A 25,458-nucleotide genomic window follows, 5' to 3' on the forward strand; every position below is an offset into this window, starting at 1 on the left:
ACCTACTGTAGACTTGGCTGAATAAACTAGCAGTTACATAAAAGCTAGGCCTAAGTTTGATATAACTAATAAGCTTTAACCAATTTGATGCATAGGCCTATAATAATTGCATGTATAAGATATGCAGTCTCTCATAAATATTAAAACATACTGTGAAATTTATAAATTATTTTTTTCTTAATTCAAAGCCAAAAGCCAAGAAAACAAAGGGAAAGAAGGTAGCTCCGGCACCTTACGCAGCAAAGACCGCTGCACCTAAAAAGGTCGTCAACCCACTCTTTGAGAAGCGACCCAAGAACTTTGGTATTGGCCAAGACATCCAACCAAAACGTGACTTGACACGTTTTGTAAGATGGCCCAAGTATGTACGCTTACAAAGACAGAAAGCTGTACTTTATCAACGACTTAAGGTTCCACCAAGTGTCAACCAGTTTTCACAGGCTCTTGACAGGCAAACAGGTAATAAATGAAAAAGAGATTTAACTTTCGATAAACCAATTATCCAGTACTCATTTACTACGTTTCCGCTATTTTCAGTGGCCTTGGTAACGCAAATAACTATTGAGTATTTGATAATTGGTTTATTGAGAGTTAATTTTTTTATACAATATTATTTTGAAACCAGATTACATTTTTTGAGAATGATTCATGGAGCATTAGCAGTGTCGAGAACAAGCCCTTATATTCTGCTTTAAGCCCATGATTTACTGGAAAATAAGTGCTATTACGACATTTATAAGTTCACCTCATGTAGATCAAATGTTACCCCAGCGTAAGCATACTGTATATCAATGTGATACTCCAATGATGCACTTGAATATTTGCTAAATGAATGGCATTGTTGCAAATGAAATAAGCTTTTACAAACTGAGGCGTATCACTTTCATATCTGTACATTGATAAGCCAAAGGCCTATAATGAGTTCAATTGGTTGGTGGATAAATCTTTAATACAGTTACTAACATGTTGAGTGTATATCACATCCTGGCATTACTAATACTACCCACATGTCTGTATTCAGAAGTCTGTATTCAGAAAATTAATTAATACTTACCATGTTAAATTTGGTCAATTTGTTACAGCTACTCAATTATTTCGTCTTCTGAACAAGTACCGCCCTGAAAACAAGGAGGAGAAGAAAGCTCGTCTTCGAGAACGTGCTGAGAAAACTGCAAAGGGCGAAGAAAGTGCTCCAACTAAGCGTCCCCCAGTTGTACGCCAGGGAGTAAACACGGTCACTTGTTTGATTGAGTCTAAAAAGGCTCAATTAGTTGTCATCGCTCATGATGTAGAACCTATTGAGGTGAGGTTATAAGATTTTATTTTGTTTTTCGCTCTGTCTACACTATCAAACTAGTTTGACAAAAAAGCTTGATATGCCCAAATATGGTAGTGATATGCCCAAATATGGTAGTGATATGACATCGTCATGTCCATATGTGGGCACATCACATTTTTTTGTCACATAAAGTTTGATAGTGTAGACGAAGTTTTAGCTTGCAATGATGTTTGAATTTCTTCACCTGAATTTATATGTGGATAAAAAACCGAGCTTTTTAATACTGAGCAAGCACATGCACTCAATATACCATTCTTTTTTTTCTATTCTAATTTTATATACATAAAGTACAGTAGAACCCTTTTTGGGACACTTTCCCATAAAATGGACGAGGATATTTATGGGACACTTTTGTTTGGGCCTATTTTTTTGGGTCCCGAAGGTGTCGCCTCTTCTCTACTGTATTAAAACTTATTAAAATAAAGTTAGTGGTTGAAATTAATTGAAACTGCAGTGTTAACTTCTTTGTTTCTGGTAAATGATTATAGATCGTCATGTGGCTTCCAGCACTTTGCCGCAAAATGGGCGTGCCATACTGCATTGTGAAAGGCAAAGCTAGACTCGGGCAAGTGGTTCACAGGAAGACATGTACATGCTTGGCTTTCACCCAGGTAAACAGCGAGGACAAGGGCTCCCTCAACAAACTCATTGACGCTGTCAGAACCAACTACAATGACAGATCTGAGGAGGTAGGCCATTGTTTCACTAAACTATTTTTAATCGTAATGTGATGATAGAAATATAATTGTATTGTACAGAGTGCTTGCAATGATGCTTGAATTTCTTCACCTGAATTATACATGTGGTTAACTATTGAGCTTTTTAACCCTGAGCAAGCCAAACACATCCTTAAGTTTACACTTTCCAAACTAGTTTGACAAAAAAGTGTGATGTGCCCAAATATGGGCATATCACATTTTTTTGTCACATAACTTTTATTATAGTTTAGACTGAGCTTAAATATATAAAGCTCTGTCTACACTATCAAACGTAAAAAAAATGTGATGTGCACATATATGGACATGGTGATGTCATATCACTACCATATTTGGGCACAAACTAGTTTGATAGTGTAGAGCTTAACAACTGTGATATGACAAAGTAAATTGAAAAGACTGGTTTTGTCTGTATCTACCATAAAAACTTAAACCTCTATCACTTGTCTAGATTACATCACTATTACTTAATGCTATATTTTTCATAATTTGATAAATTTTTTTGCAGATCCGTCGCCATTGGGGAGGTGGACAAGTTGGCAAGAAGAGCCAAGCCAAGATTGACAAATTTGAGCGTCTTAAAGCTAAAGAACTCGCCAGTAAAGTTTAAACAAAAAAACAGGACTAAATATGAAAAACTGTCTTTACTCTGTAAAATTAAAATGAAATAAGAAAAGAAAGTTACTTTGTCAGTCTCTTTTGTTTTAGTTTGAAGTTGTGATGTTATCATTTGCTTATACAACTGTACGATGTTATTGTAGTCTGTATATTAAAACTTGTTTTGTCTTGATCATTCAAAAAGTAGTTTTACCTCACTTTAGTTTTAACTTTAATGTGCAGAATAGTCAAATAATAATCAAATATACTGTGATGGAATTCAATAATAACATTTAATCGGTATAGATGTAAATTATATATATTTATAGACTTCTCCTGTACTGTACAGTAGTTTGATTTGAGCACGGAGAACAGATAAATTAAAGTGATTTTTAAAATACACACCACGTGTGGATCGGTGTACAATGATACTATAGAGGGCGGTTTTTCATAACAAACTAAAGTCACAACATGGCCGAGGAGATGAAAGAAGTGTTACTTTCTTTAGTAGGTTTTTAAAACATTTATAGCACATTACATGCGAAATAGTTTTTACTATTTTATGATGCATGTTCACTAGCTTCAGCAGGCGTCATTCTCTCTTGATATGTGGGCCTACGCCTAGCTTAATTGAAAAATTGTCTAGGCCTAGCTAGCTAGGCTGGCATATACACTGTCACTGCTGCTACCGGCTACACGAAAGTGTACACTATAATATAACTTAATTGATTTATGGACAGAGACCAGCCAAGTAGAATACGGTATTTGGGCCTAGTTTTTATAAATATTGATCTAAACAATGGTTGGCTGTTCAACCCCTCTCTCTAGGCCTAGATAATAATATTAATAATTTGTGTATAAAACTTAATTATTAATAAATTAATCCTTAAACCTTACTTCCTATTTATTATTATTCAGACAGGTATCATAAGTAAATGGTTCGGTGCTACTGCACTTAAGTTCACACTCTCAAGCTTACCCAATTTAAAAATGTCATTCACCCGTTTTCTGGAGGTGATGGCGAGTGACCGTGTTATGGCCAGTTTTAGGTGTTAAAGTGCAGTAGTTCTAGCAAATGATGGCACCCGTTCGCAATTCACCTACTACAGTAAAAGGGGAAGATTCACGACCCAACAAAAGTGTTGTCTTCTTTATCTTTAACCATCATATGATGAACATGGGTGTCCGATCCTAGTACTGATCGCAATGAATTGTTAAAAATGTGAACCTGGTGTGTTTCTGTAATGTATCACTGGAATAATCACCATACATATCTAAATAACCAATTCAGAGTCCAACAATGAAGTTGTAAGGGAGCCAAGCTCAGAGAGTGTTAATTTCCCTCTAACCTGGTATTGTATTCCTTTGTTTACTCAGGAGGAGAGAGGAAAAGTAGATGAAGATGTTTGTATGCGATTCATTGTAGCTGCTAAAGTCTGCCTAAAACAAAAACAGTCAGACATTCTTATCGATGCCGTTACCAATCATGAGGTAGGGATACAATCTGTATACAGGTATATACAAAAGCATAATTGTCCGACACAATTGATTTTTGCCATTATGAATTTATATCATTTACCTGCAATTTGCTCCAGTAAAGAAAAGGTGATATATAAAAACTTCACTTGACATACCAATAGTTGAAACTAAAGCTTGGTTCCCACTAGGACAATGCAAGGATGTAAGTTCAACAGCAAGTTGATCGATGACAAGCAGCGATTCAAATAATACCTGTACATTGCTAGTGATTGGTCAAATATCTTGCGTTGCGATTATATACTTGCTTTGCCTCCTCCTGAGAACCAAGCTGTAGTTAACTGCATACTGGAATATAAACTAAAGCTCTGTCAAAACTATCAAACCACCAACTATGGTGGTGATATGTCTAAATATGGTAGTGATATGACATCATCATGTCCATATATAGACACATCACATTTTGTTGTCAGCTAAAGTTTGATAGTGTAGACAGAGCTTATAGTTTGTGTGTGTGCGTACTTTCACACTATTATGAAAAGTTCTATCTTTCATAATTTACATTGGTGTTTTCGGTTTTTAGGTTCTTCTACTGGATACGGGCTGGGAGTTGCTACCAATCATATGTCCTTATTTGATGAACACTGAAGATAGGGATGATGTAAGCTATGAAAACTGTGTGACACTGTTAGAACTCATTGCAAAGGTAATATATGTTTTTAATTCACTGTAATGTTAAATGAACATGGAGTGGGTTTCTAGAAAAAACTAGTAAAAATGGGATTTTTTAAACAGTATCCAATACAAAACTTTTAAACATAATCACTATACTAAAGAACTGCACGAAATACTTGTCTTTTGAAAATTGATGTGACAAAAAAATATGATGATGTCATATCACTACCATATTTGAGCATATCACTACCATATTTGGGCACATCATTCTTTATGTGTCAAACTAGTTTGATAGTGTAGTCAGAGCTCTAGTGTGTAGAAGTTTACCAAATTGTAATCGCACAAGAGGGCATTTTGGGAGTGTGTTAGGTGAGTGGTCTGTAACAAGTAAATGCAGTTTTTGTATAAATATTTTGTAGGTTGGCAAACCAAAGGAAATAGTGCTTGGTCTATTGGAACAAATTGATCGTTTTCTTGACTACTCAGTGTTTTTAGATTTCATAAACCCTATTCAGACAGGTAAGCATATTGGAACTGGTGCATAGCAACAGAACGTGGCTAGATGCATAATTATAATTAAAATGCCTGGTAACATTAATCCAAACATAAAGGTATTAGGGAAATTAATTTTCAGTCCCACAGGCATGCTATTTAAATATTACATTTGTTAGATGGCCAAGTTCAATCTGCAATAAGATTCCCCTTCCTCTACCAATACCCACTCCCTGCACCACACCCTCCCTCTACCCCACCCCGTTCCTCTAACCCAATCCCCCTTCCTCTACCCCAACCCTCTACCCCTCCAAAAGTTCTGACTTTCCCCAATCTATGGCCGACAACAAGAAATTAGATTCTTCACAGCAAAATGTTTGTGTTTAAATTTAAATTGAATATTGTAATATATTGTGTTTTTTGTTATATTGTGTTTTTGTTCGTTTAGCACTATGTCGTATGGAGACTGGATTTGCAAAGAGTCTAGACATAGTCCTGTCAACCATTTATGCCCATGTTAAAACTATACAGCTACCTGGCTATGAAACACTCGCTGAGGAGGAACTGTTACTGATGACGCAAGACACAAATTATAGACGTTTTGAGGAAATTGTGGTGATCTTGATGGACTTTGTCTCTCCGTTTGTGTTTAGGGTTGTGCAAGCTAAAAAAGATAACAATTTAAACAACAACATGCTCACTATCAGGAGAGATATAGAATTATAGTAAGTATTTTATATTGTATTCACTAGGTATTTGATAACGTAGGAAACTCAGTGGTGGAAATATCCTAGAGACTCTATAGGGATTCCTGTAAATTTATCAGAAATAAGAAAGTGCAATCTATAAAATCTCTTTTTGTACAAAGGTTCACGTAAAATTTGTACAATTGCAATCATTGTGAGTTTAACCTGGGCCTTTCTGTATGATAGTGTCTTAACTATGTGACTACCACAACTCATAAATCGTCTTTATTTAGTACATTTCAACCAATTTGTTTAACAATGCCTTAATTAAGTGACGGAACAAAACCATAATTTTAAATGGTCTTTTTTAGCTTGTTGAAATTACTTGACTATCCTTTGGTGTTCTTAAGTCTTGTGGATAAAGATGATGATAAAGACAAACTACCAACCACATTTGCTACCTGTGCCCAGCAAATAATGGTTAGTGTTTTACATTCATGTTTGCTTGTGTTGTTCTTGCCTATGAAATGTCCTCTCTTTGTAATTTATCAAATTTTTTAAATTTTTCTATTTCATACGCATCCAACAATTACAGGATGAATAAACTATTATATAATTTATCGTGCTTAAAAGTCTCATTTGAGGCTTAGGAAGTGGAGTTGAAAGAGTCGTGACTTACAACCCGGCACTAGGTCAGGATTGAACCCTGGACCCTGGGATTGGAAGGCAAGCATGTTAACCACCAAGCTACAGCTCTACTAAAGATTTTGATGCAATTTTATTATCTTATGTTAAATATTTAATTCAATCATTATTATTTCAGAAATACTTTGAGGACATGAATACTAGTTTTACCAATTTAATATTCTATGCATTAAATAACAATGTGAAGTCTAAGCCTAGCAAACAGGAAGGACCAGTAGGAGAAGATGCGTCTTCAGCGGGGGATGATGCTGATAGCTGTCTGCCTGAACATGGCCTAGCTTGTTTTGCGTATCTTACTCTTTCTGTACAATTGTGTGAAGATCAGTTCCCTAGTATCTATAGGTATTCAATTGTAAACAAGAGTAGAACCCTCCTTTGTGACACCCATATCCAGGAGGAGAATAAGGATTTAATATTAATTTATTGTACTGTAATCTCATGTTTTTTATAATTTATTAATGGTCTCTGCTTAAAGTCTATTTCTAGACTTATTGTAACCACCATCCACATTTATAAATATTTAAAGTTTTTTATTTCTTTTCACATCAGTGGTCAACATGTTTTTCAAGCTGCTTCTTCGTACATCATTAACCTTTTACAACGCCCTCAAGCTTATGCAGTTTCCAAAGGACTTGTAAGTAAAATGTTTAAATTCTAAGAAATTCAACAACCACAGATCATCATCATCTTCCTATAACATTAAGAATCCTGTTTGAATGTACGCGCACATGGGTTGTTTTTACTAAGCTGAGCTTTCTAATTTTGTTCTAAAAATTGTGTGTGCCACACAAAATGAAAAACTGCATTATTTTTTGTTAATGAATTTCAGATTTTTGTAAAATTTATTTAGGACCTTCTAAATTCAACTGTGCATGATGTTGATGATTTATCACTCCCAAGTAAGTGGCTGGATAGCAAAGACTACATGCAAATTGCGAATCTACTTATAACCATTATGATACGTTGTCCTGTAGAACAACTAGTAAGTATATTATTGACTGATTGAAAAAAATATAAAATAGGCAGACTGTTTTTTTTTCTTTTTTTTTCTTTCATTAATTTGTATTACAGGTATAACCTTTTAACATTAAATAGTCAGGTACAGTAACTAAATTTTTCAAGTTAGCCACAATATTCTTTCCTACAGAGAAAAAGTGCTGTTTCATTACTGAAACCATTTATTAAGAAATGGGAGTTCAAAGGTCGCTACCAGTTGCTAAGGAAACAATTAAGAGAATCAAATCATTTTGGTGTTGCTGGCTATCTCATTGGAATTCTTAAAGATTTTGTTCATGAAACATTACAGGTAAAAAAATTAATAAGTAAATTATATTTATTATTATTTTTCCAATAATAAGTTTTAGTGGAGCTGTAGCTTGATAGTTAAAATGCTTGCCTTCCAATACTAAGGTCCGAGGTTCAATCCTGACCTAGTGCCATGGTTGTAACTCACGACTCCTCAAATGAAACTTAGTTTATAAGCATGATAAATGATTAACTATTTTATCCATCCTGTAATTGGTGAGTTACTCGCTGTAGGATGCGTATGAAATTCAATAATTTATTTGTGAATTTAAAGATTAAAAGGTCTTTTTCAATGGATACTTTATTTACAGGATACTTCAAGTAATTCCTGGTTCATAGGTCAACATCTTGTTGACCTCTGTCAGTATGTATTTGACCTTCCAGATGGGGCGGAATCAGACATTTTAGAACAATCTGATAAGTAAGTCTAATATAAATTTCTTATAATTGAATATCTATTTTTACCAATATATTTTTTTAGAAAAAAAAAATAAAAAAATCAGTAGTCATGGCCGCATTCACTAATCACACTTAGGCCAAGAGAAACTTTTGAAATCTAAAAATTCTCCTAAGTGAATGGATCTTAAATTTATTGACTTTTAAGTGAAATACTTAAGTTAAGTGAAATATCTCACAGCAAATATGGCCACTATATATATGTCTTTTAAAAAAGCATAATAACCAAGAAAGTTGTAGGCCAACAATGTGTCTTTTAAAAATTAACTATTGGTTTAATTTCTTTACATCTGAAGAATAATAGCAGCATTAAATTTCCTACGTTACCTGACATTACGAGATAAACTAGAAGTGAATGCAACTGGTGTGTGGACACACCTTAATGACCTAGATGAAGAGTATTTACAACCGCTTCACAAAGGGTTAGATCTATCAATAGCACATTATGAACTGAAGTTAGAAGAGATACAAACAAAGGGAGCAAAGAAAGGTAAACACAGCTCTGGAATTTCACATTTTACCCCAAGAAATAATTAATAAATATTTATGTTCATTTATTGTTCTATTTTTATTTTATTGTATTTTATTTCAACTACATTCAACAGCGAGAAATCGCCAATTATAGGATTCCTATATTACAAACAACATAAAGCGTGCTATACTAAAATAATTTATTTCCAATGCTCTTCAAATGTGAGCCAGTGAGTGGCCGAGCGGTTAAGGCAGTTCAACCGGAAATATGTAGCCATAACATCTGCAAGGGTTCGAGGCTCGTTCACTCAATGGTTCTGGTGGTAGAACGAGTCTTCTCGGAATAAGAACTATAAACCGTAGGTCCAGTGTACACATCTAGCTCATGTGCACTTTAAAGAACCTAGTACATCTTTCTAGACGAGTGGGATACACACAGCCACTGTCACTCACAGCCAATCATAACTGTGACCTCTGGGAGACCAGTCTTTGACTGAAAAGGTCACCCAGCATAAATAATAATATTTCGGAATCAGTTTTATGTAGTAGAACAAAACATTGAATTCTCATTTATTTTGAGTTTCACTTGCTTTATTTATATATTCAGTAATTATTTAGAAATTTGGGAACTCCCATTGAATTGAATTTAAGATTGAATTTTAGTCTTTATCATGATTATTTTTTGTTTCAATCCAGATGATAGACTGAATGTTTCTGTTGGAGGTCAGGATCTTCCTGCTATGCCAGTTGCACAGCAAAAAGAGGTAAAAAAACAAATAAATTGTTAAATGCAAAATTACACAAGCAGTTTGCAGGTTTTGAAAGCTGTGGGTGGTTACACACACACACACACATGGACCCACACACCATTCCTGCGCACCACAAACAAACCGCCTGTTATATCCATACTACTCTCCTCTCTTGAAATGTTTTCCGTCTTTCAGACATTACGCTTTCCACGATTTGTTTCCATATTTTTCTGTTTTTGGCAGGATGGTTTGTTATTGTGTTAATGTCTACATTTTTCCCTTTTAAATCTTTTTTTTCCATTAATTAATGTGTTGCATTTAAATGCAGGACCAGAATCTAGCCGTAATATAAAAACTGTAATTTAACTCGGATAAAGACAAATGCATCAATTCAAATTTTGCGCATCATAATTCATGCTTTGTACAATATTCTTTTGACAGGTTTTAAAATCAGCACAGTTCACCTTTGACCTTATAGCAAGTTTATTAGGCCGAGTTGGAGAAGTGATTTCCACGGAGAAGAGAATGCAAAAAGATCCTAAATTATGGTGAATAAAGTTTAATATCTAATGGAACTATGTTGAATGGCATTTGGGGTTGTATTTCAATTTTGAATTGATTCAAGAGAAGTAATATAAGATCACAAAATACAAATGAATGTGCATACAAATTTATTGCATTTATTCTGAATATTTCATAATTATTAAATAATTAAATTATATAGGGTGCACTTTTGCATATACAGTCACTAAGTAACAATTAGATAGTTTTTATGCTATATATACGTACTTAAGTAACCTAGAGTAAATGTCCTTTAAATCAGCCTACATTGGTTTTTGGCTGTTAAGTACAGTATAATATATATATTATCTGGAAGATCCGAAAACACATGAATAAATATTATTTTATTGCCATAAAACAAATTGCTCATAGACGCATAAATTATAATTGTATTATAATGCATACTCTAGTACAACAATTAGTACAAACACAATATATATTGTTTAATTTAAATAAATGTTATGGATATGTTTAGTATTCTTAAGCTCTGTCTACACTATCAAACTTTCTGTGACAAACAAATGTGATGTGCCCAAATATGGACATGATGATGTCATATCACTACCATATTTTTGGGCACATCACACTTTTTTTTGGTAAAACTAGTTTGATAGTGTAGACAGAGCTTTATATTACAAATTTGGCAAGTATTTGAATATTTATGTATTTTTACAAATTTTAAGTTGATTGATTTAATATATTGTTTTCTGATACAGTTCTTGATGACTTTCGTTTCAACATACAAGCAACGATGCTAAACAGGACACCAGCTGTCACTAAGCAACCAACAATGAGCACCATCATGGTAATGCGCCAACCATACGCATCGGTCATCGGTGTCACCAGTACATTCAAGTTACCACCAATCATGGTGTAACTAAAGTAATAGACAGCCAGACATGAGGTAATGGTGTGTTTGGGTGAAATGTCAATTATTACTGATAGCCCCACCCCCAACCAAAGCTCAGACAGTGTTGCAAAGGCCAGTAACCAATAGAAAGCACCAGGTGGAGGAGTAAGTAATGCACCAACAAACAAAGGACTTGCTACAAACTGAAGATAAAAAAAATATATTCATTGAGAATTGATTAAAGAACAATTTTGGATATGCAGTTTGTGGTGTTTCTCCAATTAGGTATATGTAATATTTTTTTATTTAGCATTCATAAAATACTTCATTTTATTTGTCCAAAAGGAGATTCATGTTGACATAAAATTGCCAAAAATTAGTTTAATTTAAAATATACAACATAGCGACAAAATTACTCTGATGAACAATGAATTAACTTACCGTACTTAAAATAACGACCAGTAAGCGCCCAGCAGATCCCCAACGTCTAGACAGGTAGTCTGCTAATAACCCGCCTATACCTGTTCCTATACATCCAGTGACCACTGGAGACCAAGTCATGAATATCTCGGTTGGGTAATTCGGGTAATAATGGTGAAAGTAGTTGTTTATGTTATATGCAAATACGAATCCGCTACCGTTTCTTACACTCATTGCTAAAACGAGCATGATATGCTCTGGCGACTTGAATACTCGTAGCGTTTCCATGATGTTTACTTTTTTGTTGGTAATCTGTAATATGAAGTAAAAAAGTAGGTCACATTAAATACCGAGTGATTTTATGGTTGCATACAGTACAGTATATTCACATGAAATGTCTCGGATTAAAGTTATTCAAATCTAAACTTTTATATATTTTAATACAGTAATGATCAGAAATTGTCATATTTCAAAATCCTGGATCCACCACTGTCCAGTAACACCACAGAAACTGTAGTTAAACGAAAGAAAAAAAAAACGGTGGCAAATTTAGAGTTTGCAAACCAAAGTTAAGTTTGTTAGACAGTTTAAGAATAGGAAACTTAAGATTGGTCTTGTGTTGAATGAGTATACAACCACCCCCCCCCCCCCCCTTCCCGTTACCTACCAGTTTGTCATCTGGCTTTAACTCCTTAACTGTAATGAATAGTATGACACTTATCACCAGTCCTGGTATGCCACTAAGCCAGTAAGTCCATCTCCAACCCAACGCATCGTCCAAGACCGATAACAAGAAGGCTGAACCAAACCCGACGAAAACACCAATCTGCAACGTTGCTATTACGATACTGCGATGTTTCTACGTAGAAAATACAGGCATAATGATGAGAATTAAAAATGTGTACATTTTAAAATCTTCAGTTTTATTAGATTTTTGATTTTCGATAACCAACCTAGATCAGGTCAATCAATGTGTTGTCGTCTGCACTTAGAAACCTGTGTCGAGGTGAGGAGCGAGGACATGCGTCCCAATATTGACACATGCGCACAATGAACTAACAGTTTGGTTGTTGGACATCACAAATCGAAAGCTTGTTAGTACTCACCATGTAAAACATTGTAGTACTAAATTTACTACCGATCTAAGACAATAGAGATTTTTTCTTACCTTTGAAAAATAACATGAAGCAAGAGAAGAAGAAAAAGTCAAATATGGAGCCTCACTGAAAGAGAAATTAATTTTTAAAATATTTATTCAGCAAAAGAAAAAGGTTGTTTCATTTTCATTCAACACTTAAAAAAGAAAGTCAACTAATAGATTTAGTAATGCAAAAAAAAAACAAAAACAAATAAGATAATTGAACAACATTTTATACTATTAAATTAAACTACAATACTTTTCATTAGAAATCATATTAGAAGTTAAAAAAATCCTCTAAAAAACTGTAAGTTTTAATGACTTTTAAAAATATCTTTTTGCTCAACAGAAAACTGTTTTTAATCAAATTGAATGTTAATTAGCGAAAGCTTATTCGCCGAGTACTAACTTAACGTTGAGCAATAAAATACAATATATGGAATAAAAATATGGTACACAGATAAGTGTTCCTCCTATGCTGTACTTACAACAGTGCCAGCATCATTCGGGCAATAGCCACTTGCCAGTACTGAGTAGCCCATCCTGTGACTAGCGTAGCGATGCTCCAACCAAACACACAAATTGACAAAACAGTCTTACGATTGAAACTCTTTGCTTCAGATACCAAACTAACTGGAATGCCGGTAAAGCTTAAAACTACCATAAACAGCGGTCCGACTAGGAGTTCGTATGTGATTCCTGTACCAGAATACCACCATTTACAAAACTCTGTTAGATTTTTGTCGTCGCATCTTGCTCCATCATTCCAGGAGCAGAATTGAACACTACTTTCGTTCATTTTATTTTCTTTTAGGAAATGTTCTAAAGCTGAAATATTTGAGACATTGCACTTTTTGTCCCCAAACTCAAGATCTTGTGCCATGCTCTGATTGGTTGAAATCAACACAAACCTTTAAAAAATAAATAAATATGGTTTAATATAAGAAATAAAAGAAACACAATTGAATTAGACTTGTACATTTGAGTGTAACCAAGGCAATCTAACAACAGGACACTGTGCTCGCCTTGCCAAGATAGGAACTCGTAACAGTCTTTTGATCTTATGTCTGGCTGCGACAAATACTAACAGTACTGTACTATGTACATATGCTTTGTAGCGTGCGGTGTCTGTTATGGGCCGTGGCACTGATTGTGTCGCAGCCACAGATCAACCCTTTTATCTCCGGAGCTCAGCATCCTGTTGTTAGATTGTAACTAACCTGCATAGCTGATTCAGTATATTTCCAACCATTAATATAATTACAATGTAAACCGCATAAGGACTAACAACTTGCGCAATATCTTTCGCAGGAACTTTCTTCTCTCTACCCGAGTTTAGTAATGGTTCGATCTCACTTATGTTATTCTCTGTTGCCATGGTTTAATCTGTTGGAAAAATATCATTAGTTGGTCAGTACATAGAGTACTCCATAGTCAGTAAGCCTTCTGAAGAAATAATTGTGTAAACAAAAATTGTTTTTCTTTTGGTAAATATTAATTAAAAAATAAAAAAGGCCTAAATTTGCAAACTGTTAATTGAAAAGATAAACTTTATTATCACATTTACAAGTGAGGTGCACATTACAATTTGTTGACATTACAATTTTAGTTTATTTATTTATACTTTCTTTATTTATACTTTCTTTTGACTGGATTGCATTTTCAGTAACATATAAGTAGTACTGCTTTTCAAAATTGTCCAGTTTCAAAGGTTTAAAAATAAAGAAAAGTTATAACATATATACAGAAAAATAAAACATAATTTGAAAGATATACAACATAGATATATACATTGCATTCTGATTAGAAATTATGAATTGAATTTTAAAATTTTGGGCAAAGTTATTACATGGAGGAGTTATACATCCATGGTTATTCTACTAAGGATACAAACAGAGATTTAGACCGGATAGGACATAAATAACTATCTTACTAGCTGACTTAATTCTCATTATTTATACAGTATCTAGCATGTACTTATTACTATCATAGAGTATCTCTATGCTACTATTCTACTGTATGAAAATTACCCGGGTGTTTACCACCACTGGTCCAATTCTTCTTGAGGATCTGGTGGTATAAGATGTCATAAGTACAAAAGGCCCGGCAGTGTAACTCTTGCAGCTCTCAGTAGTCGGTTCCAAGTGACTGGAAAGACAGGATTAAGTTTGACTATGAAACGCCGATAGTGCTTTCTGTCAACAAAGTATTTATCAGCAACTTCATTGAGATTTTACTCTCTATATATGATTGCATATTATTATTTCACACCAAAACAATTAAAAAATAAAGGTAAGGTACTTTTTTCTTCGTATACTATTACGGCAACTTTTTTTTAATTTGTTTTTGCTGCAATAAATTATAGGCCCTAATGTTCTTCCATATTTTCTGAGTAGGATAAGCAGGTGTTACGTCATCAATAACATAACCTTTGCACCCAAAAAGTGAAAACTTTAAACACGCGACACGTGCTCAGCAGCCTTGCTGTTACTATTTTTATAAATATTTACTTGTGATATTCTAGTTTGTAGGTTAAATAAGTATGGGGAAAAAGCAGGTAAACTTTATTAAATTGTTAGTAAGCCAAATGTGAACGAAACGTTTTAATCTAAATAAGAATCTAGGCCTAGAGCTACGCTGGTTCCAGGCTTGCCTAGGCTAGCTAGCCAGAGAACCTTATTGATTGTTCTGTTGTCTGTCTCCAAGCAAGTGGGCATACCTACCTAGTGGGTAATAAATCAGAGTCGTTTCGCCCATTTAACATTTCAAGTCTAGCCAAGTTGGGAGGGTTTAGATTTAATTTATTAGGTAGGTCTATATATTGAATATTTGGATTAGATTTCCTTTTCTTTTGATTGTTTTTAATCTTTTTTCTAATCCAGGGACGAAATAAGAAGAAGTCCCGATTAATGAAAGCAACAAATCAAAATAACTTTGTAAGAGGTCCCCACACATTTGTTTTTCAACGTGGTACAGTTGGTAAAAATGTACAACAACTTGTACTGGACACTCGTCGAATCATGGAACCGTTTACATCTACTGGGTTGAGGGTTAGTGTGCTTAATAATATGATTTTACTTTTTGATTATCTGACATGATTTTATTGGATTGCAATGTACATTTCGTTGTGTGGGACACAGCATATAGAACAATCAATTTACAGTTGGCCATAACCAGTTATAATTGTTTAACTTTATTTTATAAAAAAAGAGATAAGAATGAATAAGTACTGTACTTTTAATTTTTATTTCAACTTTGAAATTAGTTGAATTATACAGATATATTATATACAATAACAATGAAAAAAACATATTAAAAAATAAAATTAAAATGAAAAATAACATTGTAACAACTGTAATTAAATGAGGAAGAAAATAATATGATTTTTTTAGGCACGGAAGAAAAATGTTTTAAAAGATTTTATCAGTGTTGCTGGACCACTGGGCGTTTCCCACCTGCTTACGTTTTCAAAAACACAAACTTCAGTAAACATGGTATGTATTCAATGACAATATTTTTTAAGCGAATTAACTTTTACCCCCACCTCCCTATAAACATCCCTTAAATCTTACATTGAAAGAGCTAACATCACAAACTGTAGCCACCAGTTTGGTTGGTAAGGTTTCAACCTGACCACTTGTTCACAGGCTTTTGACAACCTAGTGGCCAGAACAAAGATTGTTCCCTGTTCTTGTAACCACCTCACCTCTTTATTTCTTGTGGCTACATCACCGCAAAACACTAATTTTATACCTTTAACAAGCTGCCTCTTCAAAAAGGTCAATAAAAATGATTTTACCATTTACAAATTAGATATTAAATACATTAAAAGAATTAAACTAATTTGTCTTTTACAGAGAGTCATTCGTCTTCCAAAGGGTCCAACTATTACATTCAGAGTACAACAGGTATTTGTCTATTTTAAATTTGATTACTGTTTAGTTTCAAATAAGAGCTGGGGGTGGGATTATACTGGAGCACTGGATTATATTCATCATATACAGTATTACTTTAATATTAATTCATAAAAAAACAAACAATACACTCTATTCTGTTTATGTTTTCACAGTACTGCCTAATTCGTGATGTCGTCTCACAACTAAAGCGGCCTAACATGTACGCCTCACAGTTTCAAAATCCCCCACTACTTGTTCTCAACAACTTCAATAAGGACGCTATGCACATGAAGCTCATGGCAACCATGTTTCAGAACATGTTCCCTTCAATTAATGTACACACGGTATGTATAACATTCTCGAAAATATTAATATAAAATGATATTCATCAATTCATGCAATTATATTTTGTATAAATTTACAATTTTTAGAATGAGATTGATAGAATATTTGTTTTAAAACAGGTGAAATTGAACAGAATTCGTAGATGTGTGCTTTTGAACTATGACCCAGAAACAAATATGATTGACTTGCGTCACTAGTAAGTACTGGTTTATACTTTATAATGTTTAATAAATAAATAGAACAAATATTATTTGAAACTAATTAACACTAATAAAATACATAAGTAAATATGTCAGACAATTTGTATCTCCATTGAGATCAAGCCACTGATACCCACAACATTGTTATTTTTGCAGTGCTTATTTTATTTGTATCTCCATTGAGATCCAGCCACTGATACCCACAACATTGTTATTTTTTCAGTGCTTATTTTATTTTGTATCTCCATGGAAATCCAGCCACTGATGCCCACAACATTGTTATTTTTTCAGTGCTTATTTTATTTTGTATCCCAATTGAGATCCAGCCACTGATACCCACAACATTGTTATATTTTCAGTGCTTATTTTATTTTGTATCCCCATTGAGATCCAGCCACTGATACCCACAGCATTGTCATTTTTTCAGTGCTTAGTTTATTTTGTATCCCCATTGAGATCCAGCCACTGATACCCACAGCATTTTCATTTTTTCAGTGCTTATTTTATTTTGTATCCCCATTTAGATCCAGCCACTGATACCCACAACATTGTTATTTTTTCAGCCTTTGGATTTTTATACGATTTTGGATAATCTGCTAATATATTTTATATATTTTTTTGGTCAACAGTTCTATTAAAGTGGTTCCAGCTGGTATGAGTCGCAGTGTTAAGAAACTTTTAAAAACAAAAGTACCGAACTTGAGTAGGTATACTGACGTCAGTGAATACTTCACCAAGTAAGCTTGTTTCATTTGTACTTAAGTCAATTATGAACAATAAAGAATATTCCTTCACCAGCATGGATAGAATAAAGTAATTGTTAATAAGCATGTCTGATGTTTATTTGATTTACAGTGCTGGTGCTTTATCAGAAAGTGAGCCTGAACAAGATGGCCCCCACAATGAAATCAATCTCCCACAATCCATTGGTAGCCGTGGTAACATGGCAGCTGAGAAGAGTGCCATTAGACTTGTTGAGGTAAGTTGTCAGTCAAATTTTGATTTGTGACCTAGGTCAGGTCAAATGATGTGTCGTGGGTCGTCGCTTGAACCTAGAAACCATCAAAACTGCGTCCCAATATCCCAGCATATGCACAATACAATAAAATAATCCTTTCAATTCAATGATGTTTTGTTTTTAGATTGGACCTCGTATTCAGTTCCAACTTGTTAAGATTGAGGAAGGGGTTTGCAGTGGGGATATAATTTATCATCAATATGGTTAGTTAAAGGCTCATTTGTTTTTCATCTCGAATATCAATTGTCAAATTTTCAACTCTTAATTTAGCTGTGAATTACCCACTACAGGTGTGTTTTTGATTGAGTGTGCATTATTCACCAGACTAGGATACACAATAAACAATAAAATCCTCAACGACAACGCACCCATGGGATGGATCCAAATAATAAACAGCTTGTGATATGTAATAAACCCAAAAGGATAAACTTATGTATTTTTTAATAGCCTGTTGACTGTTTACGCTATGGCTGTGCTGTATAAAATGATTGTGTGCCTTTTAAACAGTAGGCTAATGTTTCTTTTATAATTTTTCATTTTCTATTTTCAGTAAAGAAATCAGAAGAAGAAATTGCTGCCACAAAGTTAGCACGAGAAAAGAAGACGTAAGTAAAGCTCTGTACACATCAAACTAGTATGATGTGGTCATACATGGTAGTGATATGCCCAAATATGGTAGTGATATAACATCATCATGTCCATATATGGGCACATCACATTTTATTGTCACAAAGTTTGATAGTGTAGACAGAGCTTAAATGTGGTCATGCTGCTTGTGATTGTAATGCAGTAGTTATTGTTTCAAATAGTCATTCAGTACAAACTTTCAGTTGGTGATAATTCTAGTTAAATAATAATTTGTTTCAATGTAGTTCAGCTAAAGAAAGAAGAAGAAACCAACAGAAGATGAATGTACTGAAAAAGAAAGAGTTAAAAGAAAAACATAAAGAGAAGTCACTTGAGGGAATGCAGATGAAAAATGAACAACAAGAGGAAAACATGGACGATGATGAATGTAGGTATAAGCTAAGACTGACATGGGAAATTTTGATTACGAAGATTAATCTGGGAAACTTTGTTTAAATTATCTGAACTGTATCTCCATATATGGCATATCCAGTATAATAGGCAAATTCTGTAATACAGTGTAACATATGTATCACATGCGGTGCCTGTACTATGTTAAGATTTAGGTTTGGCTTATATCACATATGTATCACATGTGGCGCCTGTATTATGTTATTAAGATTAAGGTTTGGCTTATGGCCTATTATACAGGTCACATGACATGACATCCATGATACTGCACTGTAATGAGAATTGGCTATTTACTTTATAGTACATTTTGTTTACCTTTCACAGCTGAAGAAGTTTCAAAAGCAGTAAATGTTGACGATGAGGATGAAGATGATGCGGAGTATTACAGACAAGAGGTTGGAGAAGAGCCCGAGCAAGGTGAGAAGAACCGCAACAAACAGCTTACAGAACTAATAATAATTTTGTTTGGCTTAAACACGTATGGAAACATACTCCCATAATGACCTTACCAGGCACCCATTTGTACACCTCTGATTCAAACCCATAATCTCACAAGCCCACACGCCCTTACTACTAGATATTCATTCATTCATCCGTGGAAAATTATTTCCATTTATTGTCAGTTGCATATAAAATATAACTAGAAATTATGTTTGCTCTGAGATATACAAAAACATGAATGAAATGAAAAACTAACAAAAACAATTACAAAGTGTCACTCTTGTACGGTATACTGACGAGCATTCAGTGCCTGAATGACAGCTGGATAAAAGTTGTTATGATACCTACTCTGCATAAAAATTACAAAACCCATCAGATGCAGTACTGAAAACCCTGTCAATATTTCATTAGATCTTCTTTTCACTGTGTTATACTGTAAATACAATTTGTAAAATACATTTGTTCATTATACATACTGTTATTCTAAATTAAACTTTATTCAATTAATCTGCTGTTTTCAAAAACTGAACATGTTATAGAACCATTACGGTGCAGTAACTAATACTAAATGGAATGCGATATGAAAATAAAAAAAAACAAAATGTTATGGATATACTCGGTCACATGCCCTTTTCTGTGCATTAAAACCATACCATATTTAGTCAATATTCATTTAAAATTCATTTCTTTTGTAGGATTGTTCCAAAAACGAACACAGTTGAAGAGAAAGAAACAGCATGAAAGTGAAGGGAATTTAAAACGATTCAAGGGACGCAAGAAAAAGAGTGTTCCTCCAAGTCATCGAGATAAACGCACAATTGGAATAGCACGCCCTCCTACTCACAAAGCTAGTTTCAAAGTTAAAAAAAGTCGTTCTGCAAGCAAATCATCCAGAAAAGGGCGTCGATAATAAAATCGTTATGCATCTCTAAAAGAAACGATTAATAATAAATGTTCATTTGATTAAAGATGTATTGTCCCCCGAACACGAAAAATAGATTAATAAAATCATACTTTGAATGTGCCTCTTTGTAATTTTATACCCTTTTCACATCTACAACTTATAACCAGGTTTGCATAGTGTGAAGACAATTTTTTTTGGAAAATCACACTGATGACACCATTTTTTCTTCCAAGATGTTCCGTGTATTGCCTGGGTATTAAACGGACCTATCAAATAGCGCCAACTGCGCTTTCCTTTCGAGATTTCTCATGGTTCCATATGAAAACATATATATCGGGAGCTCAAATCTGGTTACAAGTTGTAACAATTTATGCAGATGTGAAAAGGGTATTGGTAAAGTTTTAACCCCAACAAATGGTTTCATTTACCCCAAATCCTGCCGTCTTCCAGACAATTGGAGCTTCCACACTTTTTTTTGTAGTGAATGTATTAAAATGGTGTATTTAACCATATTTTTTAGGGGACAATATATATATTTAAACCATTTTATAAATAAAAATACTTTACAAAATAAAATACAAGTAAACAAATGATTCTTGTAAAATGTACACGCATTTTATTCTTTAATTTAAATTTGTACAAAACTGTAATTGCAGTTTGAGCAACAAGAGAAAGATCTAACAACAACATAGTAACCAAATGGAATTGAAAAAGAAAAAATTAATAGAGAAATCAAAAACCATTTTTCTTGGGAGGCATTGGTGCCAAACAACAACTTGCATGGTAAAGAGACCATTCATCAACAGTTTGGGATGCTAAAAGGTCAATTTCTTTTTGTGGGCCAGTAGATGTTACTTGGGCAACGACAGTCTTGAAATGGGGCAGCATTGAATTTAACTGGAATGGTACGCAACAGAAATACTGCATAGAACATATCAATTTGCCCCATCAAGTAAACAACCCATATTTAATATAATAATTTAATTTCTTCCCTAATTAATAAAATTTCTCAAAGTTCGTCATGCTCCTCATCATCATCTCCTCCTTCACCCTCCTCTGGTGGAGCACCCCCAGCACCTTCATATAATTTACTAATAATTGGTGTTGCTATATCTTCTAATTCTTTTTTATGGGTTTCAAAATCTTCCTTTTCTGCATCTTGATTGGCGTCTAACCATTCAATTTGCTCATCAATTGCTTTTTCTAATGTTTCTTTTTGCTCTTCCGTTAATTTACCTCCTAATTTTTCTTCATCATTAATTTGATTTTTAAGTGAATATGTATAACTTTCTAATTCATTTCTAGCATCTACTTTTTCTTTTAATAGTTTATCTTCATCCGCATATTTTTCAGCATCGTTTATCATTCTTTCTATATCCTCTGGCGACAATCTGTTTTGATCGTTGTTGATTGTGATTTGTTCCTTGCTTCCAGTTCCTTTGTCTTCTGCCGATACTTTGAGAATACCGTTCACATCAATTTCAAAACTAACCTCGATCTGTGGAACGCCACGTGGAGCTGGTGGGATTCCATTCAAGTCAAATTTACCAAGAAGATGGTTATCCTTTGTCATTGGTCGTTCACCTAAAAGAAAATTTCAATATATTTGTTAATATTTATTCGGCATTGAATTGAAATATTTTATTTATATACCGGGCCCAATGTTATGATCAGTAGCTGTTTGTAGCTGATGTACTAGTACACCGGGGTAACCCCCCACTCGTCATGCCAGGAGCAAGCAATAGACATAGGCGCTTGGTTACCACGAGATGTAAAGCAAGTAATCACAAGCGATAGTTTGGATAATTTACTGTATCGTGATTGGTCAATACTAACCAAGCACCATAATCTGCTTGTGGGTATCATGTTATACATAAAATAAAAGTAACAGTGGGTGCCATGTGTTCAAATTTCTTTCAAGAGTACTTTTGTTATTAAATATTAACTTTACGACACATGTTTTAAATTTACCTGGTATTGTTCTTTTTTTTTTTACTTTTCAAATTGTCAAAGTAAATTAAATATTAATAAAATGACAAGTACCTTCAAAAACTTGAATGGTGACAGTAGGTTGGTTATCTGCTGCGGTTGAGAAGATTTGCGATTTTTTAGTTGGAATGACGGTGTTCCTGGGAATAAGTTTGGTCATGACGCCACCAACGGTCTCGATACCCATAGTCAGAGGATTGACATCGAGAAGTACAAGATCGGCTGAAAATAAAAGAAAGTAATTTTAATATATAATAATATGATTCAAGAAATTTTATTGGTCCACTTTAAAATGGAAATTAGTTATAGGCCTATGTTCAAATACTGTTTAAAAAACCTATGATATGTTTTTAGATAAGGCTTTTATCCACACATTATTACGATTACTTAATTATTATCTTACCAGTATCATCTTCACCACTCAAGACACCAGCCTGTACAGCAGCACCATATGCAACAGCTTCATCTGGGTTGATTCCTCTTGATGGTTCCTTGCCGTTAAAGTGCTCTTTCACAAGTTGTTGTACTTTTGGGATACGTGTGGATCCACCAACCAGAACAATCTCGTGAATTTCCTTCTTTGCTAGTCCGGAATCATCGACTACCTGGTTGACAGGCTTCATTGTGGATTTGAAAAGATCCTAAGTAAGAAAAATTGGTAAATTAAGTTTCATTGTGAAATATAAAATAAAGTGAAATGCAAAAATTAAATTCAACAAATATATTGTAAAAAGATAAAATGAATTACCATGTTCAATTCTTCAAATCGGGCACGGGTAAGAACTTCAGAGAAGTCTTCGCCATCGTAAAAAGATTCAATCTCAACTCTGGCTTGATGTTGGGAACTGAGTGCCCTCTTTGCTTTCTCAACTTCACGTCTAAGTTTCTGCACGGCACGGTTGTCTTTGCGGATGTCCTTTCCTTTTTTCTTCTTGTACAGTTTGATGAAATGATCCATTACACGTTGATCGAAATCTTCACCTCCAAGATGAGTGTCTCCGTTTGTTGATACGACCTCAAAGACGCCATTGTCGATGGTTAGAATTGATACGTCGAAGGTTCCACCACCAAGATCAAATACCAGGATGTTCTTTTCGCCTTCCTTCTTGTCAAGACCATAAGCAATAGCAGCAGCAGTTCTACAAAGAAACGCACATATAATTAATAATTAATGTACAAATATTGACCTTTTGACATGAATGTACTGTGGCTTGGTTATTACCATGATTGCTTACTACAGGGTGTGCGTTCAAATCTTAGTTTAATCATAGTACCAGCATTTTTGTTGGGTTTATATCATGCAATTATTATTCTCAATGTTAATGTGTGGAAAATAATTAAAGTGTGGATTGTTGTTTGAATGTATTTTACTATATAATAGTGGACTGATGGTGGTAGCATTGTTTTGCATTTCATTTTGCTTCACTACACTGGGGAAATGTTCCATGTTGACAGCAAGGGGTGGTATTTGGGCGTGATGCACTTACGGTTCGTTGATGATCCTCATCACATTCAGACCAGCAATCACGCCAGCATCTTTTGTAGCTTGTCTTTGGGCATCATTGAAGTAGGCTGGTACAGTAACCACAGCATTAGTGACAGTCTTGCCAAGATAAGCTTCTGCAGTCTCCTTCATTTTACCCAACACCATGGCGCTAATCTCCTCAGCTGCGAAAGTTTTCCTCACGCCGTTACCGATATCTACTTCAATATGCGGCTTTGCGTTCTTCTCCTTCACTTTGAAAGGGAAGTATTGAAGATCTTTCTGAACGGTTCTGTCGCTCCAGGCACGGCCAATCAGACGTTTGACATCAAAGATTGTGTTTTCAGGGTTTGTTGTCAACTGATTCTTGGCGGCATCTCCAATTAGACGTTCACCCTCGGCGGTGAAGGCTACGTATGATGGCGTGATTCGGTTACCTTGATCATTGGCAATTATCTCAACACGGCCATTCTTGAATACACCAACTCTGTTAAAACATACAAAATACTTGATTAACAATTTTTGTCCCTAGACTGATCTTCATTTTGGACTATTTTATTATTACACAATTGTATATATTGTTTAATTATTGAATAAAACTCAATATGCTTGGTCTGCATTAACACAATATATATTGATTTTTGAAGAGCAAGAATAAGATGTGTAATATGATGCTGTCTTGGTTAGTAATGATTAAACCACTTACACAGAATACGTTGTTCCTAAATCAATTCCAATGACCGTTCCCAGTTTCTTTTCATCTTTATCCTCGGCTTCCTCATCCTCAGCTCGTACCCATGTACAATTCAGTATAAATGCCAACAGGCAAAAGTACAACAGTTTTTTCATCATCTAAATCAATTTATTAAAACCAATATTAAACAATCTTCAAAAACCTATTTCTAACAACAAAAACAGTATTCTAGCCAAGTTAGTACAGTAGTTTGACAATACAGACTATATGAGTATATGTATTAGGCCCCGAGTATATCGCCGGTACCCCCACACCCGCCGGTGTGTGATCCACACCACATGGTGGACGGAATGGACAGTTGAGATGCAGAACACATGAATTAAAAAAGCTTAGGCCTAGCCATCCTTGTTCAGTTATCGCTCATAAATACTTTTTTATTGAATTTAATTACAATAACTAACAACACATACCTTATTTATTGCTGAATAAATTATTAATATTGGCTAGGCTCTGCTCATCAACCAGTCTCATCAGCGGATTGAAATACTTTGACATCCGTTTGGGGATGCTTATGTTTTTACACGATATAAGGCCTAGCGTGTCTTTTTCTGATTGGCTCAACTGGCTATTTGTGGCTACCTCTGATTGGTCCAATCTTTATTACACGTAATGTTACCATTTCTGTACGTGTCCTTTTTCCTTTTTACCCGGTTTCTGTAGTCTTGTTTGTCCAGAAACAATTGCGCCCTCTAATATAGCCTGGACACGGTAGACTAATGATCAAAGACCGCATGGCAAGCGGATTTCCTCTCAA

The 25,458-nt window shown here is 34.4% G+C and overlaps 5 protein-coding genes and 2 non-coding genes across 8 annotated transcripts; 5 read left to right on the forward strand and 2 right to left on the reverse strand.

Moving 5' to 3' along the window:
• Nucleotides 1–173: 173 nt before the first annotated feature.
• Nucleotides 174–2,739, forward strand: LOC144838102 (large ribosomal subunit protein eL8-like; the record flags this gene model as incomplete). Its single annotated transcript, XM_078693461.1, has 4 exons — nt 174–459; nt 1,083–1,303; nt 1,828–2,028; nt 2,564–2,739. Coding segments are annotated over 4 exons (810 nt in total), but the record flags the coding sequence as incomplete, so codon positions are not given.
• LOC144838886 (small nucleolar RNA SNORD36) lies at nt 1,498–1,571 on the forward strand. Its single transcript, XR_013611724.1, has one exon. It is a non-coding gene; the product is annotated as a small nucleolar RNA SNORD36 (small nucleolar RNA).
• On the forward strand, nt 2,103–2,176 carry LOC144838887 (small nucleolar RNA SNORD36). Its single transcript, XR_013611725.1, has one exon. It is a non-coding gene; the product is annotated as a small nucleolar RNA SNORD36 (small nucleolar RNA).
• A 292-nt stretch (nt 2,740–3,031) lies between the features above and the next one.
• LOC144838801 (glomulin-like) lies at nt 3,032–11,084 on the forward strand. The gene is made up of 15 exons (XM_078694292.1): nt 3,032–3,159; nt 4,030–4,143; nt 4,712–4,834; nt 5,223–5,322; nt 5,744–6,020; nt 6,353–6,461; nt 6,805–7,028; nt 7,236–7,320; nt 7,537–7,668; nt 7,834–7,992; nt 8,303–8,412; nt 8,744–8,937; nt 9,615–9,682; nt 10,109–10,215; nt 10,945–11,084. The coding sequence occupies exons 1-15, from the start codon at nt 3,124–3,126 to the stop codon at nt 10,949–10,951; spliced, it is 1,845 nt and encodes a 614-aa protein (XP_078550418.1). The 5' UTR covers nt 3,032–3,123; the 3' UTR covers nt 10,952–11,084.
• LOC144838803 (D-galactonate transporter-like) lies at nt 10,347–14,781 on the reverse strand. 2 transcript variants are annotated; one of them, XM_078694294.1, is made up of 7 exons: nt 14,667–14,781; nt 13,857–14,022; nt 13,125–13,547; nt 12,667–12,721; nt 12,166–12,357; nt 11,520–11,810; nt 10,347–11,281 (listed from the first exon to the last, which is right to left on the reverse strand). In XM_078694294.1, the coding sequence occupies exons 2-7, from the start codon at nt 14,012–14,014 to the stop codon at nt 10,907–10,909; spliced, it is 1,494 nt and encodes a 497-aa protein (XP_078550420.1). In that variant the 5' UTR covers nt 14,015–14,022; nt 14,667–14,781; the 3' UTR covers nt 10,347–10,906. The 2 variants fall into 2 exon arrangements, with proteins under 2 accessions (XP_078550420.1, XP_078550421.1); XM_078694295.1 differs by lacking the exons at nt 13,857–14,022; nt 14,667–14,781 and adding an exon at nt 13,735–13,821.
• A 293-nt stretch (nt 14,782–15,074) lies between these two features.
• Nucleotides 15,075–20,594, forward strand: LOC144838634 (suppressor of SWI4 1 homolog). The gene is made up of 13 exons (XM_078694061.1): nt 15,075–15,193; nt 15,519–15,686; nt 16,029–16,130; nt 16,494–16,544; nt 16,706–16,876; nt 16,997–17,073; nt 17,707–17,814; nt 17,933–18,056; nt 18,220–18,298; nt 18,646–18,700; nt 18,968–19,110; nt 19,458–19,550; nt 20,270–20,594. Exons 1-13 carry the CDS (start codon nt 15,179–15,181, stop codon nt 20,482–20,484), a joined length of 1,401 nt encoding a protein of 466 aa, XP_078550187.1. The 5' UTR covers nt 15,075–15,178; the 3' UTR covers nt 20,485–20,594.
• Nucleotides 20,595–21,071: 477 nt separating this feature from the next.
• LOC144838633 (endoplasmic reticulum chaperone BiP-like) lies at nt 21,072–25,253 on the reverse strand. The gene is made up of 7 exons (XM_078694060.1): nt 25,115–25,253; nt 24,657–24,802; nt 23,955–24,437; nt 23,216–23,606; nt 22,871–23,108; nt 22,522–22,689; nt 21,072–22,062 (listed from the first exon to the last, which is right to left on the reverse strand). The coding sequence occupies exons 2-7, from the start codon at nt 24,800–24,802 to the stop codon at nt 21,488–21,490; spliced, it is 2,001 nt and encodes a 666-aa protein (XP_078550186.1). The 5' UTR covers nt 25,115–25,253; the 3' UTR covers nt 21,072–21,487.
• Between the last annotated feature and the right edge of the window lie 205 nt (nt 25,254–25,458).

The sequence above is a fragment of the Antedon bifida genome, chromosome 3 (genome assembly GCF_963402885.1).
Source record: "Antedon bifida chromosome 3, ecAntBifi1.1, whole genome shotgun sequence".
NCBI lineage: Eukaryota > Metazoa > Echinodermata > Crinoidea > Comatulida > Antedonidae > Antedon > Antedon bifida.

Bases quoted from the DNA above. Each gene is read 5' to 3' on its own strand.
- LOC144838634 (XM_078694061.1), top strand. The intron at 16,877-16,996 runs GTATGTATAACA...GTTTTAAAACAG, and splicing joins CTTCAATTAATGTACACACG to GTGAAATTGAACAGAATTCG. The intron at 18,299-18,645 runs GTTAGTTAAAGG...TTCTATTTTCAG, and splicing joins TATAATTTATCATCAATATG to TAAAGAAATCAGAAGAAGAA.
- LOC144838803 (XM_078694294.1), bottom strand. From the start codon at position 14,014: ATGGCAACAGAGAATAACATAAGTGAGATCGAACCATTACTAAACTCG. The intron at 13,548-13,856 runs GTTAGTTACAAT...TATTTTTTAAAG, and splicing joins ATACTGAATCAGCTATGCAG to GTTTGTGTTGATTTCAACCA. The intron at 12,722-13,124 runs GTAAGTACAGCA...TTTCTCTTTCAG, and splicing joins CGAATGATGCTGGCACTGTT to TGAGGCTCCATATTTGACTT.
- LOC144838801 (XM_078694292.1), top strand. From the start codon at position 3,124: ATGGCCGAGGAGATGAAAGAAGTGTTACTTTCTTTA. The intron at 7,029-7,235 runs GTATTCAATTGT...TTTTCACATCAG, and splicing joins CAGTTCCCTAGTATCTATAG to TGGTCAACATGTTTTTCAAG. The intron at 9,683-10,108 runs GTAAAAAAACAA...TTCTTTTGACAG, and splicing joins CAGTTGCACAGCAAAAAGAG to GTTTTAAAATCAGCACAGTT.
- LOC144838633 (XM_078694060.1), bottom strand. From the start codon at position 24,802: ATGATGAAAAAACTGTTGTACTTTTGCCTGTTGGCATTTATACTGAAT. The intron at 24,438-24,656 runs GTAAGTGGTTTA...ATGTTTTAACAG, and splicing joins TTAGGAACAACGTATTCTGT to AGTTGGTGTATTCAAGAATG. The intron at 23,607-23,954 runs GTAAGTGCATCA...GTTTCTTTGTAG, and splicing joins ATGAGGATCATCAACGAACC to AACTGCTGCTGCTATTGCTT.